General features: G+C 37.1%; 1 protein-coding gene across 1 annotated transcript; it reads left to right on the forward strand.

The window, feature by feature from the left end:
• Positions 1 to 1,376: 1,376 nt before the first annotated feature.
• On the forward strand, positions 1,377 to 21,902 carry LOC139126703 (uncharacterized; the record flags this gene model as incomplete). The annotated part of the gene is made up of 9 exons (XM_070692746.1): positions 1,377 to 1,567; positions 16,402 to 17,674; positions 17,943 to 18,053; positions 18,606 to 18,707; positions 19,113 to 19,205; positions 19,763 to 19,852; positions 20,171 to 20,638; positions 20,851 to 21,432; positions 21,714 to 21,902. Coding segments are annotated over exons 2-9 (1,696 nt in total), but the record flags the coding sequence as incomplete, so codon positions are not given.
• Between the last annotated feature and the right edge of the window lie 262 nt (positions 21,903 to 22,164).

Below are 22,164 nucleotides of genomic sequence, written 5' to 3' on the forward strand. Positions count from 1 at the left end.
TTAAAATAACATATTGTTATATGCCATATCTTATATAGTTTTCATGGAATATGACGAAAACGAACCCCATACGACAAAGTTTATATCGAAAATTACTTTCGTAGCTATCGTCAAATTCTACCAATTTTCTAGCTAGACGTAACAAATAAGCCAATGCTTTATATAAAATCTTTTGATTTGGTACTGGGGGATGTCAGAAATATGAAATAGACTTTTAACAGAAAATATATGGGACTCTACAGCTGTAACAGTCATATTTTGAAGGGTCTCGCAAAATCACAGTATTGAAAACTCGCTTGCTTTTTTGTTAAATCTGTCTTCTTATAAGTCATCTGCTGAGCTTGATTTTTGACATAACCTGGCTTGTTAGGTATCAATAGAAAGGTAATTTACTAGTTTTTAAAATGACATATTGTAATATGGAATGTCTTGTTTAGGTTTCATGAAATAGGACCAAAGCTTACCCCATACCCCAAGGTTTACACAGCAAATTACCGCAAATCTGAAACTCTACCTTTTTTTACAATTTATTAACTTTACATATCAAAGGCAATGCTTGTATGCAATCTATGAAATCTGTGTTTTTGTTAAAAAAGTATGTTACAAATATGAAATTAACTTTTAACAGAACATAATATGATTTTGTAGCCTTTGGATCATATTTGGAAGGGTACCCAGGTATCAGGGCAAATTTGCCGAAACACATACATTTGCAATATATGAGTTCCCCCTCCAAAAATGATCCAAGTGGCTACTAAATTGTATCATCTTCCAGTTAAAAGTTAATTTTATACTTGTAACATACGTTTGTAACAAATAAATCAGACTTTAAATAAGAATTGCCTTTTGTATTATGTGCAGCAAAAAATGGTAGAATTTAAGATGAGCCGTAATTTGCGATTTGAACTTTTTGGGTATGGGGCAAAGTTTGACCATATTCCAGAAAAACTATGAATGACATTGTATATTACAATATGTCATCTTAAAGAAGAATAAATTCCCTTTCTAATGATACCAAACAAGTGAGGTTATGTTAACAAATGAGCTCAGCACATGACTTGCAAGAAGACAGATTTGACGAAAATGCATTTGGCTTGGAAAATCGTGATTTTGCGGTACCCTTCAAACATGACCATAACAGCTATTCCATCCCTATATTTTTTCTGTTAAAATTCCATTTCGTATTCTAGGGATCCCAAGGCTTCTGAAAAATACAGGTTTGTTATCCTGTGTGGGGGTGCACGTAGACCCCCTCTAGCCCACGGCCTATTTTTCATAGGTCCACATTGTCTACTAGCATTACCCCCTCTACCGTTTATAATTCTGCTCGTTCCCTACAAAAACCATAAACGTTTTTCATGTTCGTGTAGGCCATTTTGTTCCTCAGTCCTCTGCGTAAAAGCAAACGTCGTCACTTTGTCCGTGTAACGTTCTGCAATTTCTGTCAAACTCCTTTGGGATTTTTGTATCTGGGATTGGCAATGGCGACGGCCTCAGGCTTCGACGAAACTGCTGTCCCTGGCAGATCGGTAGACGCAGCTCGTACGCCCGAAAGAGCAATATTAAGGTAACTAGTTTTACGACTTGACAAAAATTTATGTCCGGGTGCACAGTGTCTGCAAGGTTATGATTCTGTTAAGAAAGGGTATTTATTTGTGTAAGAGCCGCCTTCTTAGCCTTGGTTTAGGTTTGTTTGTCCTTAGCGTTGCAAATTAACCCAAACTGCAGGCGCCGTGATCGAAGTCGGACGTGCATAAGTTGTTTTTAACTTCGCCATGGCAGGCCCGTCTGTTATCGCCTAGAACACATCATTAAGGTGCGGAATTGTGTTTTTTTCGTTTTTAGCTAGTTTAGCTGGAAGTTTAGAAAGCTAAATTAGCATTGTCTAAATCTAAATCTAAACTTAGAAAGTTTAGCCAGAAACGATAATTATCGCTTTCTAAATAGCGTTCTAAATTTAGAAATTAGCTGAAGTTTAGAAAGTCGGGCTTGCAGTGGAAAAAGTTTTGGGATATAGGTTGAAATTTTTTCCAAGGATATATCGGATAAAAACGATAATTATCACTTTCTAAATAGCGTTCTAAGTTTAGAAATTAGCTGAAGTTTAGAAAGTCGGGCCTTGGGTGAAAAAATTTGTTCGAGGATATATCGGATAAAAACGATAATTATCACTTTCTAAATAGCGTTCTAAGTTTAGAAATTAGCTGAAGTTTAGAAAGTCGGGCCTTGGGTGAAAAAATTTGTTCTAGGATATATCGGATAAAAACGATAATTATCACTTTCTAAATAGCGTTCTAAGTTTAGAAATTAGCTGAAGTTTAGAAAGTCGGGCCTTGGGTGAAAAAAATTTGTTCGAGGATATGTCGGATAGAATCAGGAAAATACTGTATCAGTTTTGCCAAGCGGCAAATTCAAAGCTCAAATGTGATTTTTTTCCATAAAGCCGCGAGAAAAGCACCCCTTATTGAATTGACCATTGCAACGGGCAAGAATTGAATGTCATGAAGTAGAGAAATGTGGCTCTGAGTGAGCGATGACGAAAAATTGTGAATGTTTATTCTTTGACCGTCAAAAACAAAGACTGTCAAATAGCCACCGCTAGTGTTAATGACAAATAAACCAGATGTGTGACGTGAAGACGAATGTAAATAACCATACTGCCACAATTCGCATGACCAAGGTGTGTTCAGACACAGACAAGAAGAGGTCAGATAGTTCCACGACAATCGTGTCCATTGTGGTGCAAATTAATGCTAATAGCCTTATCAATGCCTCATTAGCATTAACTTGAAGCACAAGAAAACTCCTACATACTCACACTTTTTACTTTAATAAAAACACTTGGGAATATACAGATTACAACAGAAACGTTGTATCAGCCTTTTTTCCGACATATTCTTGGAAAAGTTTGCGGGACTTCATCTCACGCACTTCACATTTCACGGTGAACACACAGCCTGGAGATGGCAGCCTGGCCGGCAACACTTTTGATAGGGCCAATGGATTAATTTGGAGGTACTATCTCGTCGGTCTATTGGACAAGTCACATTTCAGCATTGGCTTTTAGAACTTGCTTCTGGGGAAAACTGATAGTATTTTCCAGGTTCTACAAGACTGCTCCTACAAGCTCACACTTTTCCCCTTGAAACACTAGGGAATATACAGATGACAACAGAAATGGTGTACCAACGTTTTTATCCGATATATCCTTGGAAATTTTTTGAATGATCCAATCTTTTACTGTGAGTACGCAGCTGGGAGATGGCGGCCTGGCCGGCAACACAATTGATAAGACCATTAGCATAAATTTGCATTAATCAGCACAAATGGACGCGATCGTTGTGGACAAAGATAATCTCAACACACCTTGGTCATTTAAGTTTGGCAATATGGTCACTTTTATTTACATTCGTCTTCACGTCACACAGCTGGTTTATTTGCAATATACACTAGCCGGGAGGTTGCTTGACAGACCTTGAAAAACAAACATTTACAATTTTTCTTCACAAATTTTGTTTTAAGCTGACTCACTGTCATATTTCTCTACTTCGTAACATTATACTTCTTGCCTAATGCAATGAGCAGAAGGTATAGTATCTCGGGCATCACATTTGAGATTTCGATTGTAAAACTTACTTCAGGGGAAAACTGATAGTATTTTCCTGGTTCTACAATAATGCTGCTACAAGCTCGCAGATTTTCATCCGATTTATTCTGGAAAAAAGTTTCACTTCAGGCCCGGATTTCTTAATGACGCCATATTTTACTGCGAGCACGCAGCTGCCAGGTGATGGCAACCACAGGGGCAACACGTTTGATAAGGCCATTAGCATTAATTTGCATCATTACTTAATCTGCTCCTGTCGTGGAACTAAGATAATCCCAACACACCTTGGTCATTTGAACTGTGGCAGTCTGGTTACTTTTACGGTATTTACATTTGTCTTCAAGACACACAACTGGTTTCAACCTAAGACCTAAGACCCGACTTTCTAAACTTCAGCTAATTTCTAAACTTTGAGCGCTATTTAGAAAGTGATAATTATCGTTTTTATCCGATATATCCTTGGAAAAAATTTTCAACCTAAGGCCCGACTTTCTAAACTTCAGCTAATTTCTAAACTTAGAACGCTATTTAGAAAGTGATAATTATCGTTTTTATCCGATATATCCTTGGAAAAAAATTTCAACCTAAGGCCCGACTTTCTAAATTTCAGCTAATTTCTAAACTTAGAACGCTATTTAGAAAGTGATAATTATCGTTTTTATCCGATATATCCTTGGAAAAAAGTTTTCAACCGAAGGCCCGACTTTCTAAACTACAGCTAATTTCTAAACTTAGAACGCTATTTAGAAAGTGATAATTATCGTTTTTATCCGATATATCCTTGGAAAAAAATTTTTTAACCTGGGGCCCGACTTTCTAAACTTTCTAAACTACAGCTAATTTCTAAACTTTGAGCGCTATTTAGAAAGTGATAATTATCGTTTTTATCCGATATATCCTTGGAAAAAAATTTTCAACCTAAGGCCCGACTTTCTAAACTTCAGCTAATTTCTAAACTTAGAACGCTATTTAGAAAGTGATAATTATCGTTTTTATCCGATATATCCTTGGAAAAAATATTTTAACCTGAGGCCCGACTTTCTAAACTTTATAAACTACAGCTAATTTCTAAACTTTGAGCGCTATTTAGAAAGTGATAATTATCGTTTTTATCCGATATATCCTTGGGAAACTTTTTCCACTCCAAGCCCGACTTTCTAAACTACAGCTAATTTCTAAACTTAGAACGCTATTTAGAAAGTGATAATTATCGTTTTTATCCGATATATCCTGGAAAAAAATTTCAACCTAAGGCCCGACTTTCTAAACTTCAGCTAATTTCTAAACTTAGAACGCTATTTAGAAAGTGATAATTATCGTTTTTATCCGATATATCCTTGGAAAAAATTTCCAACCTAAGGCCCGACTTTCTAAACTTCAGCTAATTTCTAAACTGAGAACGCTATTTAGAAAGTGATAATTATCGTTTTTATCCGATATATCCTTGGAAAATTTTTTTTAACCTGGGGCCCGACTTTCTAAACTTTCTAAACTACAGCTAATTTCTAAACTTTGAGCGCTATTTAGAAAGTGATAATTATCGTTTTTATCCGATATATCCTTGGGAAACTTTTTCCACTCCAAGCCCGACTTTCTAAACTACAGCTAATTTCTAAACTTAGAACGCTATTTAGAAAGTGATAATTATCGTTTTTATCCGATATATCCTGGAAAAAAATTTCAACCTAAGGCCCGACTTTCTAAACTTCAGCTAATTTCTAAACTTAGAACGCTATTTAGAAAGTGATAATTATCGTTTTTATCCGATATATCCTTGGAAAAAAATTTCCAACCTAAGGCCCGACTTTCTAAACTTCAGCTAATTTCTAAACTGAGAACGCTATTTAGAAAGTGATAATTATCGTTTTTATCCGATATATCCTTGGAAAAATTTTTTTAACCTGGGGCCCGACTTTCTAAACTTTCTAAACTACAGCTAATTTCTAAACTTTGAGCGCTATTTAGAAAGTGATAATTATCGTTTTTATCCGATATATCCTTGGGAAACTTTTTCCACTCCAAGCCCGACTTTCTAAACTACAGCTATTTTCTAAACTTAGAACGCTATTTAGAAAGTGATAATTATCGTTTTTATCCGATATATCCTTGGAAAATTTTTTTCAACCTAGGGCCAGACTTTCTAAACTTTCTAAACTACAGCTATTTTCTAAACTTAGAACGCTATTTAGAAAGTGATAATTATCGTTTTTATCCGATATATCCTTGGAAAAACTTTTCAACCTAAGACCCGACTTTCTAAATTTCAGCTATTTTCTAAACTTAGAACGCTATTTAGAAAGTGATAATTATCGTTTTTATCCTATATATCCTTGGAAAAAAATTTCAACCTAAGGCCCGACTTTCTAAACTTTCTAAACTACAGCTAATTTCTAAACTTTGAGCGCTATTTAGAAAGTGATAATTATCGTTTTTATCTGATATATCCTTGGGAAACTTTTTCCACTCCAAGCCCGACTTTCTAAACTACAGCTAATTTCTAAACTTAGAACGCTATTTAGAAAGTGATAATTATCGTTTTTATCCGATATATCCTGGAAAAAAATTTCAACCCAAGGCCCGACTTTCTAAACTTCAGCTAATTTCTAAACTTAGAACGCTATTTTGAAAGTGATAATTATCGTTTTTATCCGATATATCCTTGGAAAATTTTTTTAACCTGGGCCCGACTTTCTAAACTTTCTAAACTACAGCTAATTTCTAACCTTTGAGCGCTATTTAGAAAGTGATAATTATCGTTTTTATCCGATATATCCTTGGGAAACTTTTTCCACTCCAAGCCCGACTTTCTAAACTACAGCTAATTTCTAAACTTAGAACGCTATTTAGAAAGTGATAATTATCGTTTTTATCCGATATATCCTTGGGAAACTTTTTCCACTCCAAGCCCGACTTTCTAAACTACAGCTATTTTCTAAACTTAGAACGCTATTTAGAAAGTGATAATTATCGTTTTTATCCGATATATCCTTGGAAAAAATTTTCAACCTAAGGCCCGACTTTCTAAACTTCAGCTAATTTCTAAACTTAGAACGCTATTTAGAAAGTGATAATTATCGTTTTTATCCGATATATCCTTGGAAAAAAAATTTCAACCTAAGGCCCGACTTTCTAAACTACAGCTAATTTCTAAACTTTGAGCGCTACTTAGAAAGTGATAATTATCGTTTTATCCGATATATCCTTGGAAAAAAATTTTCAACCTAAGACCCGACTTTCTAAACTTCAGCTATTTTCTAAACTTTGAGCGCTATTTAGAAAGCTTACCTGTGTGCAGGACAAGCGCCGCGCCCACTATTGGGCTTAGGGCCTGCGTCGTTATTATTTTCGTCAAACGTCTAAATATTTTAAATTCTCTATGCTGCCATTCGTATGCATATATATGTTGCAAAACACATCCATGTTTCTAAAACACTTATTCAGAATCTGATAAATTTCTTGATACCTCATTTGGTTGCACAGTCATTCTGTGACCTTACAATTATGTTCAATGGAGTAGCCACGATAGAGAACTGTTTATTTCAATCATTCAGCACCGAGGTGGTAACAAAAGAACTGCATGCAAAGCACGTACGCGTTGTTTGTACCAATGCTCCTGGTGAATAGCCATGGGTACCACTGTATGTAGCTGGTGACCTATATATTAAAGTAGCTCTGCATGGCAGGGCTGTGTGTGGTGGGAGGCCGTATAACGCCGGTAACACACAGCCCTGCCATGCAGAGCTATATATTAAAGGAGGGTTCAGTTATTGTTGCCAGGGGTTAGCCAGTAAATTCTTACTGTAGTTAAGTATAAGTAGCGTGGACGAAAATAAAATGCTAAATCCCCATTAAAATATATTGATCAAAAGGAAATTACTTTATTCACTTAAGTCCTAAGGTAAAATGCGCCTCAGGGACAGATATTCGGGTTCTCAAACTTGTTTAAGGGAGGCACCGTAGACCAGTGGTTAGGGTAAGGGACTCACTATCGGATCAAATTGTAAAGAAGTGTTCCTAGGTGTTCTGAATCAGGATTAAGGGGAACTTCAGGCCACAGTACGCGTAGATGGATGTAGATCATGCCAGGTGACACAGGAATTAACGTTGCGCTCGAAACTTTATTTCCCCAGGTCAGCCTGATGGCTGCCTGGGGCAACTCTTAGCTCCGAGAGCCTGGAGATATGCTCACTCCAAGGCCCCCAAAGTCTGACTCCCCAAATTTACAATACTTTGTCGACAAGAAAACTTGCCAACGCTAGTTTCACAATGATTAATACGTAGTATGCATGAGACATGTCACAACACCATTGTTTTAAATCCAAGCTGTGAAAATATGAAAAGCGATACTTAACAGCTACAGTTCTGATAAAAGTTCGACTACATTGTCTTTCTATTGTCCAACCTTGCGTGAGACATTTCATGCATAATCATAGGAATTCACGAGACATGCGGGTGCCTGGAATGGCGTTGCCATTGAATTTAAACAGAAGAGACTTGAAAATGTAAATTTGCCGCCAATTTTGAAGAATTACACCTCCGGTAAATCGTGGGAATTCAAGCCCAAGTGGCGAAATGTTGAAATTTGGCGAATTACTAGAATGAAGATTTACAGTAACTGATACAAACTATAGAAACATGATATCGTTCTTTCTCCCACAAGGCTTGCCCTCAAGCCTTATAAAAGGTGTCTCAAATATGGATAGAATACAAAAAAATTACATTTACACAAAATACACAAGGAAAGTACAGAATTTCAGAAGAACATCAAGTGGAAAGTACAATTTTTTTTTTGTAATTAGAAATATGACATCGTTCTTTGAAAATAATCGAATAATGTATGTGTTGCAGTGCTGATAGCAGATGTACTATTATACAAGCTGTATCGGGCAATGTCCGCGGTTATGTTTGTGATCAAAAGTTTCTCCCAGTAAGATCCGTTTCTAGAACAATTTCAATTACCATATTGACGATGTTCAAATTAAAAACTAGCTATTCAACTCTCCAACCCCCCAACCCTTCGTATCGGGGACGTCTTACGCGTAGCACTGCAGCGTCGGTAATTCTCGTAGCTCTATAATTATCTTCACTTAATAAAAAACACTCCCAACCCCCAAACCAACCCGCGTAGATGAGGCTTCGTATAAAATAAAGACAAACGAGTATAAATAATTAGATTTCTCTGTTGAACAATACCAATATTTGGAATTAAAGCGAGTCTACTATACTAACTATTTGACCACAAAAACCCTCGAACAATTGTCAAATTCAGTTCGCAGACAAAACACGCAGTTCCAACGATCATACACAGTTCTCTTGTTCAACTTCGACAAATCTCGAATCTGCTCACCCTTCAAAATCTTAATACTGTTATCTTCTCATGGTTGATCTACCTTGACGTGTTCTTCGCTAGCTTCCTTGGGTTGAATGATTCAGCTTGCCTCTGTAAATATCAACTTAACTCCTGTAATTTTTTTCGGTCTGAACTCTGCATTCTCCATCCTCTTTGTCATCCGCGGAATTTCACTCAGGTGTCCGGGAGCGACTCGCTTCTCGCAGTTCTATCGGGAAATTCCATTCAGCTTTGCTGTGAGAGGCTTCGTTTTCTTCGTTTTCGGGGAATCATGCAGCTCAGATTTTGGCAGAACGACTCGCTTTGCAGCTCGAGGCTCGACCAAACACCACATTTGGTCGATATTGCAACCGGGTTTTAGTTCTCCACCATATCAAATTGTAAGGATTGTAAGGAAGTGCTCATGCTGTTCTGAATCAGGATTAAGGGGAACTTCAGACCACAGTACGCGTAGATGGAGTAAATATATAGATCAGGCGACACAGGAATTAACGTTGCGCTCGAAACTTTATTTCCCCAGGTCAGCCTGATGGCTGCCTGGGGCAACCCTTAGCTCCGAGAGCCTGGAGATATGCTCACTCCAAGGCTCCCAAAGTCCGACTCCCAAATTTACAATACTTTGTCGACAAGAAAACTTGCCAACGCTAGTTTCACAATGATTAATACGTAGTATGCATGAGACATGTCACAACACCATTGTTTTAAATCCAAGCTGTGAAATATGAAAAACGATACTTAACAGCTACAGTTCTGATAAAAGTTCGACTACATTGTCTTTCTATTGTCCAACCTTGCGTGAGACATTTCATGCATAATCATAGGAATTCACGAGACATGCGGGTGCCTGGAATGGCGTTGCCATTGAATTTTAAACAGAAGAGACTTGAAAATGTAAATTTGCCGCCAATTTTTAAGAATTACACCTCCGGTAAATCGTGGGAATTCAAGCCAAGTGGCGAAATGTTGAAATTTGGCGATTACTAGAATGAAGATTTACAGTAACTGATACAAACTATAGAAACATGACAGGAGGATGGTGAGTTCGAGACCCGATTCAAGTCCCGGTAGATCCAGAGTAGCGGATTCACTGTCGGAGGACGGTGAATTCGAGACTCTAGCTCGGTGTTGTGCCCTTGCCTTGAGCAAGGCACTTTACTCCTCAGTGCTCCATTGGGTAGTGGGTTTTATGGGTACTTAATCCTGTAAATGGGCAAGCACCCGTTGGATGGATGGGCTAAATAAATAATAAATTATTCCACTCTTGCGGGGTTCATTTTAAAGCTCTTGGTATTAGAAAACTCTTCGCCGTCTTATTTTTTTTCGAAAATCGAATTTTACTCCATAGGTGTCAGCAATTTTGAATTTCAAATTTTGGTAAATCTTGAGTAATTTGTTCTCTGGTAACAAAATTTGCACTGAGACTCCCAATTTTTATTAGTGATTATGAAAGATAATTGTTCAAAGATTCCTCGAGGAAAGTTTGAGCAAAAGTCTAAATCTTTCACTTTCTAGGTGCATACTGCCGTCAACAAAGCTATCATTACTTTGTAAGGAAAAGAACAATATTTACAGACAGGACATGAGAAACAAATATCATATTTTGCAGCCCCCAAAAACATCAGATTCAATAAAACTTTTATGAGCTCCCTTCACTATCAAATAAGGCTACAATAACAGACAAATTACTTTAAATATTTATATTAGCCCCTTGAATACAGTGTTTCAGAGAGGCACAATTAGAGACAGTCATTTGGCAAGCACGTAATCGAGGCACTTAGGTCTGTGCTCCGACTGAGCATGGTGTAGGTATGTGGGTCCACGCCTTGCACGATTGCTGCTATTAAGCTGTGTTCGAAAATACTGGTGGGGAGGCTGCAAGCATTCTGTGATCAAAAATTTGAGGGGTGGTAGAGGGGGAGCTAAAGAGTTTTGTTCTGAAGATTTTTCGTTCCCTGTTCAATGAAATTCAATGACAAAATGAATAAATTATTTATGTCATCCGTGTTACAATATGTTACAATTAAACAAAATTTAGAACCATTTTGTCACATGTCATTACTTTTATTTCAAAAAAAATCTAAAAATGTATGAATAGCATTCAATTTCTATAGGTAAAAAACAAGTAGACCTTGTAACGGGGCATAAGCTGCAAATGTTTGATATATTTTTCCTATATTTTCTATATTTTTCTGTATTCATTGCATCAAATAGTTTCTTTGTGTCTCCCTATACAGCATGCTGAAACAGACAATATTCAGTCTGTCAACACAGTCTTTATATGAAAACACTATTTTCGATACTGAATTGGAGTCTAGACGGAAAGTCATTGTGAATAATACAGTGCATATTACACGTTACTCAGGCCGTGTTGGCAAGCTAAATAACGGACAGTTCAACATGAGCGAGTAGAACAAGAACCTAGATGTATACCCTGAAAAAATATTGTCAATATTATCAAAGCTAATGCAGCTACTGCCAAGTGGCAGTGTTAATGTCACTGCAAACCGGCAGTGACACAGATGTAGTTAAAGAAGAGTTTGGGTCATATGACGCTCATGACTTGTGCACAAGCTCAGGCCACTGAGCAAGACATGGAAGACCAGGAGAAGTAAGAGTTATCAGGGATTTTTAAATTTTAGAATAATCAAATAATAAAATAAAATATGGGATCACCATGGTTGATTTTTTACAAATGAACGATGAAAAATCCCAGTGTTGCACAAAAATCACGTAAAATCAATGTATAAAACCATTCATTGAAAGTTTGTGCAATGAATGAAATTTTCACAATCTCATCGTAAAATAACACAAAAAATAAAACTTTTAACAGTAAAGACTCTAATATATGAAAAGATGTGTAACTAAATGGAATTATATATTTTATAACAAATTTGACGTTATTACATCCAAAGTTTCAAAACGTTAATTTTGATGTAATATTGTAACCTTCCAGGATTGTCAACTTCGTAAAACTTTTAGTAACATAGCGGGGCCGCCTAGTACTGCTTTAACACACCTATAACAGACGTGCTAGACGGTTTACATCTGCAAATAACCTCAGAAAACCTTTGACTAGAGCGCCATCTTGAGTTCAAAGGTTTCATGACCAATATAGCATAGGATTTACTAACAAGACTGAAAGTTTTAGAGACACAAAATTTGCTTACGTTTTTTTTTTAATATAATAATAGATATGTCGAATAAAACTATACATTTTTCTACAGGTTACATGAGTTTGACAAGCACAAACAGGTTTGACACGTGACCAATACGAATGGTCGTTTTGGAATAGAAGCATGGGTTTTACCAACATGATTGAAAGTTATACAAAAACGAAAATAAGATTTTTACAGCACGAAATATTGTTAACAAAAAGAAAATGGTTTTACAAAAAGACAACATGTGTTTCACCAAGAAACTAGGGTTTTACACAAAGGAAATAAACAAAATTAGCCGTTTAAGAATATTGCAACACTTAGCTTGTCATACAATTCCTTGGATTACTTTATGAGAAAGCGATACAGAAAGCATAGTGTCCTAGCTGTCTGCTTGGCACAGTAACTCAGAATACACAGAGAAATTAATGCTTTTGTAAATAGATCGCGAAACTAAAGCTTAAGCTGAAACTCATCTCAGAAGTAAGGAAAGTTCCGAGATTGTTTAAAGTATATATCTCAAAGTTCTTTTTTTCATTAGACTGCATTCACAAATAGTGGTGGTGGTGGTGGGGAGGGGGGGGGCTGGAATAATCGTGGTTGAAATTTCATTTGTTTTCACAAAAATTCACAATTCACAAAAATTTACAAGTTTGGCTGTCTATATGATCAATTTTTTCAAGTCCCCCCACCCACCAAATTATCATATAGCCGCATATGTATTAGCGATGCAGCACAAAAAACAAGAAAAAAATGTATAGCTTAGTTCTGCGTGCAGATGTTTGACACAAACTTTTATCAGCAGTATCGGGAGCGATATTCCTAAGGCAAGTTCTTCAATTGAATTATTTTTAAAGGAATCAGTGGACCTTTTGGATTTATCAGTCAGAGTCGACTTGATTTAATCCTTGCCAGGTCAATGGCACTTGCTGAAGACCACATAAAATGACAATCATGAAAGAGTACGCAAATTGTGAATTCCTGGCTTCATTTTGCCAAATTGTGAAAAACTTAGCACAGAGACCTAAAAACTGAAGGTTACAATATTAGATCGAACGCTTTAATCTCTTGAACTTTGCGGTAATAATGACAAATTTTGTTCAAAAAATAAATAATTCCATATATATATATATCAATTTTTTGTTTAAATTTGAGTCTGTACTGTTTTAACTTTTACTTTGCTGTTATTGTACGATGAGAATGTAAACACGAACTTGAAATGAATGGTTTTATGTGATGATTTTTCAGTGATTTTCGTCAAAACGGTGACGTTTTGTCGTACATTTGAACAATATTGAGCATGGTGACCCTATATTGTTTCTTTAGTATTTTAATATTCCCATATGCAATAATTCATAAATCTCTGATAACTGTCGAGTCTTGCGGTCTTCCATGTCTTGCTCTTGGCCTTTTCTTATGCACAAGTATGTTTCACTGTCATGAGCGCCAAATGTCCCAAAGTCTTCTTCAACTACATCGAGAGTCGAAGCTATTACTGTCACTGCTGGTATGCAGTGACAGTGACACAGTCCGAGGCCAGTATCTACATTAACTTTAATTGTGATAGTATTTTGTACAACAGGGTTTTTGTTCTACTCCTAACAGTATGTTGAACTGTGTACGTGTACCGTGCATTTGTATCATTAACAAATGACTCTAAGTCTTGACGATATTTATATGTATAGGCTTTGTTGACAGTCTGAATATTGTGTGTTCTAGCATGCTGTCGAGACAGCAAGAAACTATATTTGATACATTGCAAATAAATACTGAACAAATTATCAACAAATGAAGCTCCTGCCCTGTTACAAGGCCAACTTGTTGCTTTTACGAAAAATGGCATTGATTTCATACATTTTTTTTCAAGATCAAAGTCATGAAATGCGACAAAATGGTTCTATATTTTGTTTAATTATGACTGACATTAGAATCATTGGATGACATTAAAATGTTAGGAACCAAAAAATGTTCAGGTCTCTCCTTACTGGCAGAGCAACATTTTCAAGTTGTCTTGTTATCCCCTGAATTTTCATATCCCCTTGAATTCATCCAGCCACCCCACCACCATTTTTGTGTGCAGCCTTACCTGCACACCAGGCAGGTGCTGTGCAAAATTACCAGCCCAACACAATTATTACCTGCACAAGCCAAGTTCATGAGTCTTTTCAGTACACATCGTCTTGAAACTAGTGCATGATCATTCAAATATATCTCGGGAAATATGTATGTCCGATTTCATTATCATTTTGGGCATAATGATTAAATGGTAAACCTAAGCTCTCCATTGACGACAAAGTTGGCAATATTGAACAGTACAACAATTTTTATCGGTCATTCAGGATTCAAAATTGTTAAATGTTCTATTCACTGTTACACGTAGCCCACATTCACAAACAGCGTCTATGCAGGTAACATGACGGGTACTTTTGTTATGTTAAGACCACGCCTATATTTTCTGTTTTTTTCTTTCTACAATTAATGCCGATGACTGGCTACTGGCCAGGTTATCTCGATAAACATTTACAGACATCAAAAGACCTTTACTATTTTGCAATCCTTCTAATCTCTTTATAGCCGTTTGAACATCTCCCTGTCTAACTTCTTCCCCCGTCATCACTTTTCATGGATGTTATTTTATTCTTCTGTGACATGGTCGCAGTGTGTTTACGTTCTCTGTTACGACACTTCATGCAGCTGGATGTTCAAGTGATCCTTCATTACTTACCTTGCTTCATCACCATCACGACTGTTTCCACATTTCCATCCACTACCCTACCTTTCTTAGGCTATCTGAGTGTTGTGTTCACTTCTGTCGAAGTTTTTGCGACGTTGAAATTGAAAAAGACCCTTGTTCATTGAAGCACATGAAGACGTGAACACACGACGACGCGAATAATTCTTTGGTTCCCTTGCCCATTTACAAACAGGTTTGGGTATGTTCGTAAGCTTTTTAAGTTAGTATAACGCTGCCAGCCAGCGGAAGTAATGGGCCGGCAAAAAGCCTGTGCGATATGCATGCTGTTGTGGGCAAATTATGATAATTTATCCTCTGCCGTCACACATGACTTGAAAGTTCGTGAGCTTTGGTGGGATTTGAGTTGCACCTGCAGAAGGATACTGGCCTGATGATGCGGAAGTTGATCAACGAAAGAGTTGTTAAACTTATATTCTGGTTCCCCGTCACATTGCTACCGCTTGCTGCGCTATGCTTACTAAATTTACTCAGATATATTGCTTCAGACTCACTTGTTGGCTGGTAAAGGTGTTCTTGTTACTTGCATATTTTTGCAGCCCTTTCAGAAAATATTTGCCATCGACTCCAGGGTATCTTTTCACACATTCTCATGGAGGACAAACCGTGCATTTGGTTACTCATTTGTGCCGATATACCCAACAACCTTTGACTGTGCACAGTAAAGTCTTTGGCCGTAAGCTGCTATGCCATTTTCATTGCTCATAACACGGTCCTTTTGTGGAGGGACCGTGCTCACAACCATCAGAGCAATTTTATGTAAATTGCATGAGGTGCTACGATTGTCGAACAACAGATTGTGTGACTCTGATCATCTGTGATGAATCCTCTATTATGCCCTGAGTGTGAGGAAAAACGTTTTCCTGGCACTATTCATAGACGTTGAAAACATCTCGCTCGATCCCGCTGCAAATGCGAATCATCGAGAAAGTAACAGGTCAGCTAGGCAGGTAAATCGGTGTTAGTGAATCAAACGAATGACAGCTGTTGAGAGTCGTCATCATCTTAACTTGCACTGATTCTGAACGAACTGTTCTGCTTACTTGTACATAAGGTGGATATGATGCCGAATTAGATTTTGTATAAGGTCTGTTGTGACGTTTTTACACCTGATATGAAAGATGACAATGATAACGCTTCCCAACGAAGGGCGTTATGTTACAGGGCTACCTTACAAGTCCTGAGAAAATTTGTCGAAACAACAAATTTGGCAATTTCTGCTTGCTTGCTTGTTATATTACAAATTTTAATACTTTTTGCAACAATATTTATTGTGTCCAACTATTGCGTGATTTTAATGCAACATCTATTTGCGGCTTAAATGTTGCACAACAATACCCTGCGCAGGTCTCGTTGAACACCCTAAGAAAACATAGATGTGGTTTAGTGATGGATGCTGTATACGTTGCGTTCAGGAAGTTGTAAGATGTGATTTTTGTCATCATGAACATATGTCTTATTCTCTGGACAACTGTTGGCGGTAGGCGAGACTTTTTGAGAAATGTTATATATGAATATTTTTCTTTCCTCTGCACAGGAAGACGCAAAACAAACCTGCTGCTTTGATTGTATGTGAACGATGGGAATGCGCTCTTCAAGGGGGTGTGGCTGGCGCAGTGTCAATTCTTACACAGCTCTTTCAAGCCATTGGAATGGTGGTCCACTGTACTTTGTTGAAGACAAATCCAACAGTGAACAAGGAGGCAAAAGATCGTGGAATAAAGCTGTGTTTGCCTTGCGAAGTGGTTGGGCTACAATTGGACGCTTTAGAACCAAAGTCAGATTGGTTGATGGAACATGACAATTTCTTCCCTGATATGAGAGCCATAGAGAATGTAGCTTTGGTGGTTGGATTCGAGTTGATCTCTTCGGGTCATGCAATACGAATAAAACGTGACCTCTTTCCAGATGCAAAAATCCAAATTGTGAATCTATGGAGCCACGATCTAATATCTGAACGCTTTCTTGGCTTGTCTACTGACACATTCTGTAAACGTTCAGTCTTCCTTGAAAAGGAATTTAAATCTGCCGATGTGATATCCTCGATTGGATTAAATGCCTTCGAATTCATTAGACAGAGATTTATTGATGTTAATACTGCAAGCGGCAAACACTTCAGGCTGTCTCCTGTGCCCGAAGGAAAATATTTCAATCTTTCTCCCCCTGTGGCAGAGCTGAATGGGCTCATCCATATATGCTCTCTCCTTGATAAACATGATGCCGATAGTCTGGACAAACACATATACCTGGCCAATGTAATGAAAGAAGTTACTGAGAGCTTTGTAAAGATGTTTACCAAGCCACCAAAGTGGAAGATACTTGGGGTACCTCCTAGTAAGGAAAGTGAAATAAAAAAACGTTTACAAAAACACACAAAACTTGAAGTGACCTGCTTCTCGACAACATCACTGAAAGAATTTGAATGTGAACTGCAAACTTCACACCTTGTTCTCATTCCCCCGAAGTCGGTCAACGTCCTAGATCTTGCTCTGACGTCGATGGCCATTGGAGTTCCAGTTTTGGCCCCAAAGGATTCTATTTGCCACAGCTTTGTTGAGGAGTTCATGGAAGAATTCGAAACCGACTTGCTTGTCAACATGAATGGCAATACAGCTGTGCTAGCAGAGACAATCATATACACGATTAAGAAACATGGCGCTGTGTTGAAAAAAATGAAGATAATCAAGCAGAAGTTAAGGAAGAAGTAATACCGAAAATCAAGGAAACCAATGATGTGTTTGTCAAATTTATGAAAACTAAACTGCAGATGGCAGAAGTGGACATTGAAACTGATCATCAAACCCCTAGAGGTAAATGTTCTAGTCATTATCTTGTATGTATTAGTATACCATTGCCACATGTTTCAAAATACCCTGATTCTCCACCATGATGAACAGAAAAATGTGGCTCTGGATGCAATTCACGCAGTATTTGAAGATGTAGAATTATATCATTATGCCTAATGTATGTATGAAGCCAAAGACATGATTAACTCACTAAGTGTTACAAACGTATGGTAATATACTACAGTTTCTGAATGTTACTGAAAGGATCGATTTCTACTTTCTAACTTGTTAGGTGTAAGTCATGACACAGAAATCATACCAGCTGACAGGGGTGATTCACAAACTGTAGAAGGAGATGGAGAGCAGATGCATATACAGCCTGATGAAAGTAGTCGGCACCAATGTTAGTTGTAATCATGTTGTTTCAATACCAAAACAGTCAACGTTAATTGAAGATAAGTTTAGTTGCGATATTGATATAAATAAACTAAAGAATATCAAAAATGGAAATGAAATCCTAATTCCATGATTTTTGTTGGAATGGAAATGAAATCTTAATTTCATGACTTTTTTGGAATATTCATTTTACATTTTGACTAACTTTGGTTTTACCTTTAACAAGTTGACAGTAGAAATTAGGAAGGTACTTTTAATTTGTAATTTTATTTTTGTGGTGTCAATGCCAAATGTCGGAAATATTTATTTGTGAAGGGCATTGCTTGTACATATTTGGGAAGTATTTAAGGAGATGAGTGTTGACATAGAATCAGTTTTGCTATCGTTACTGTAGTCTATGAAATAGAGCTCATTCAGTGAGTTTAGACAATGATGGGAAAAGTTTAAAAATGATTTTCTGCGATCTGGTGCATTTCGATGAATATGGCCAAGTGATAGAATTTAAAGAATGCTATGTTCTCTCAACAAAAATGTGTATAAATTTGTATATTCTCTACAGCTGCTGAAACACCAGATGTGGGCACCCCATCAGGAGATGAAGTATACTCATCAGAGCCAGCAACACAATGTTCAGCACGCCAAACAGATAAATGTAGTGAATGTAGGTATCTCATTACTGACATCAAAAATTAACTTCAGTCACAGCTAGCAGCTTTCTAGCAGGTTACGTTTCATAATTATGCTATGGTTTCAGATATTATAAAACATCTCGATCAAAGTTCATTCTACTGTATTACCTTTAAATGGCAGCATTAAGATAATCATTTATATCAACATTCAACATTACAAAAATAGACTGAAAACTATTATATGGTTACAGTCTGTTGGCCTGATGACATGATAAAAACAGGTCCATCAGTACATAATCCTTCCGACAATCAAATGTCAAAACATTATTTCCAACACAAAGCTTGGATTTTCAGTTATATTAAACATTCATTTGATTTGGCTTTGGACAGATTTGTATGAATATAGTAATGTCGTGTCAATCTTGTAACACATACAGCAAAACAAGATGAAAAGGGGAATACTGATGAAAGGAGAGCAAGTGAAAGAGCGGTGACTCAGGGTCAAACTCTGAAAAGGAAGAGACACTCAGGTGGGTCATGATATAATTGACAAATTTCTTTTGAAAAATAAATCATAATCATCCAATACAATATCCAATAAATACATGCAAATGTGGTATACAATTACTATTATAGTAATTGTTTTAATATCCCGAAGTTATTATAATAATAACTTCGGGATATTAAAACCTGCGCAGTCAATTTTCCACATCTATTTAAGACTTTATCAAGTGCCCAGTCAAAAAACTATTAATTCAGAAATTGTCTGCTCTGTATCCAGTGAATTAATGTATTAAGGGAACATTGATGTAACTATCAAACATGCTTTTTATTCCATGTCCAAATGAATGAATTAATGACTCTGCATGATGTGTTGACTGTGCAAATAACAATAAATCTTTTCAAATAGAATGAATTTGAAGAAAAAATACACGAAAATCCATGTTTACGCTAAATCACTTGGAAACATTTAAAAAATATCAACATATTGAGATAATCACATGTAAACGTCGAAAATTAAACAACATTTTGAGATGGAAATTCAACATTTGAGATGGAAACTAACTTTTCGTTATAAATTTGGCAGGAGAGAGCGAAAAGGATGACACTGATTCAGATAACTCAGACACGACAAGTACATCTTCAGCATTGTCAAGTGAACAAGGACGCAATAATTGTGAGTATCATTAGGAACACTTCAATCTTTGTATAGTGCTGTATTGAGTTAATGTTTTTGTAATTTAGCTGTTGCTCAATATTTATGTCATGAGAGTTGTACCCAAAGTTTGCTCGATTCTGTTTGCTTGGTATGAATGCAGAGAGAAATGACTAATACTTGAGAGAACAACATATGTCATCTTGGACATAGGGTTGTAAATTCGGAATATCCGATCTGTCATTCCAACATGGTGCCCTTAGTTAATAAAAGGTACGCTTAAATCTTTGCCACTTGACATTTCGATTTACGTTTGTTTTCTTCACAATCAATCAACAGGCGAAGTTAAAGTAAAACTTGGAATCGAAGGTGTTGTATTGGTGAAAGGCAAATCAGTGAAAGATGTGGAGCGTGCCCTCTTTCCACCAAGGAGGCGGCGAACTGCAATGGCGCTGAAACGTAAAATACGGAAGTTAGAAGAAAAGGCAGCAAAGTTTAGAGATGTAGAAGTTGAAATGGCAAAGGAAAGAGCTAAAATTCAGGCCAAGTTAAACAAGCTACATAAAGAACTTGAAGTCGTTGACACCGAGACAGGCAGTATTTCATTCATAATGAAATGCAAATCACTGGAAGCACTGGAATGTCTGATGTCAGAGTATAGCAGTGGACGACTGCTGAATATGATGGCAGACATACTGGTCACACCAAAAGTTATGAACAAACTAGGTGTGATGTACCTTTCTCTGCAAGTGATCATAAACATGGAAGAATACCAGCTCTGTAAGAAAGAACTACTTGCCTTGCAAGGTACGTAAAAGATGCCAAACTTACTGTGTAAAAAGCTTTTGAAAGCTGGCAATGAACTTGTTGCCTGCCAATTTCCATACATGACAATATTTGCTTTTGGGAACAATAGTTTATTTGTAATATTGGTAAATTATATCCCGCATTTACTGTTACATGGGCACGTCATTATACCTTATATTGTTTTACTAATTCTTTATGAATGCCTTGTACAGATTCAAAGAGAATGAAATCACGCAGAAACAGTGTTTCATCAGTCTACGAGATCAAGTCAAGGAAGCCCACCATGTCAGATTTAAGCCCAGTATCTCCACATCTACATCTAATCATTTCAAGCCAAGAACATGGGCGACCTACTGTTCACTCATTACTAGGTTCTTCAGCGGTTGCGTCGGAGCAGGGTGTGACTGCGCTTCTTCGGAGGACTGGTGTATGTGTGTTTTCTCGGAGACATCAGCAGTTAAAGGAAAACAAGTTCAGATCAGTTGGAAAAGTCATCACTCTGCAGGGAATGGAGTCTGACAGGTTAAACATATTGCGGTCACATAAACATCGGCGAGATCAAGACAAAACACAGAGTGATAATCAAGAACATTCTCTTCTCATGGAGAAAATTCAGCTGAAGCGGGGGAAGGAATCCACAGCAGAACGTGGTTATGAAACTGCTAAGAAGAAGAACAAGCTGTCAGAAAAAATCACAGAGCTTGACCATCAGAAAGCCAAATTATCAGAACAGATGAAAGACAAAGACAAAGAGCTGGCATCCCTTCTATTACAATTGGGCCAAGTCGAGAAAGGTAAGATTTTGTTGATCTCCATGGCTAGTTTGTCAATACTTATTCCAGACAGCCTTGTACTGTATCACCACACACACACACAACACACACACACACACACCACACATACATGTGAAGGTGCGAACCGTGGACTTTGGTATGCAACCTCCAACTGTGGACATTTTTATTTAAAGGCCTAGGCTATTAATATTGCAATGACATAACCAACGAATGAAGACAATCTTGCTGAATTAGCAGTTTTTTGAAAATACCTTGTTTTACTAATGTGAATCTTTACATAGACAGTGTGGACACACCCAATATACACATTTTGTACAAACAACTATACAACTGTGGACACACAGTTGGCTTCAACTGTGGACACACAGTTGGCTTCAACTGTGGACACACAGTTGGCTTCAACTGTGGACACAAACTTGATAAGCTGCTATTCAACTGTGGACACTGCCCAACAACATTTGAATGCAACTGTGAGTGCAAAATCCTACAGCCATTTTGATGGACAACTCAAATATGGTTTACATCTGACAATACCGGTAGTATGGCATTAGAAATTCAGATACTTTAGAGGTTAAAGCAACAGTGTCGTCACATAGGCATGTGTCAAACCAGAGTCTCTGGTGATGCTTGATCGTACCAAGCGCTATGCAAACTATTTATTCCACAAGCTGTAAATATTTTTAATGCAAATTTTAACAGAGGAATGAAGTATCCCATGTCAATTTACTTTGT

This window comes from Ptychodera flava, unplaced genomic scaffold, assembly GCF_041260155.1.
Source record: "Ptychodera flava strain L36383 unplaced genomic scaffold, AS_Pfla_20210202 Scaffold_125__1_contigs__length_171678_pilon, whole genome shotgun sequence".
In the NCBI taxonomy this organism is placed as follows: domain Eukaryota; kingdom Metazoa; phylum Hemichordata; class Enteropneusta; family Ptychoderidae; genus Ptychodera; species Ptychodera flava.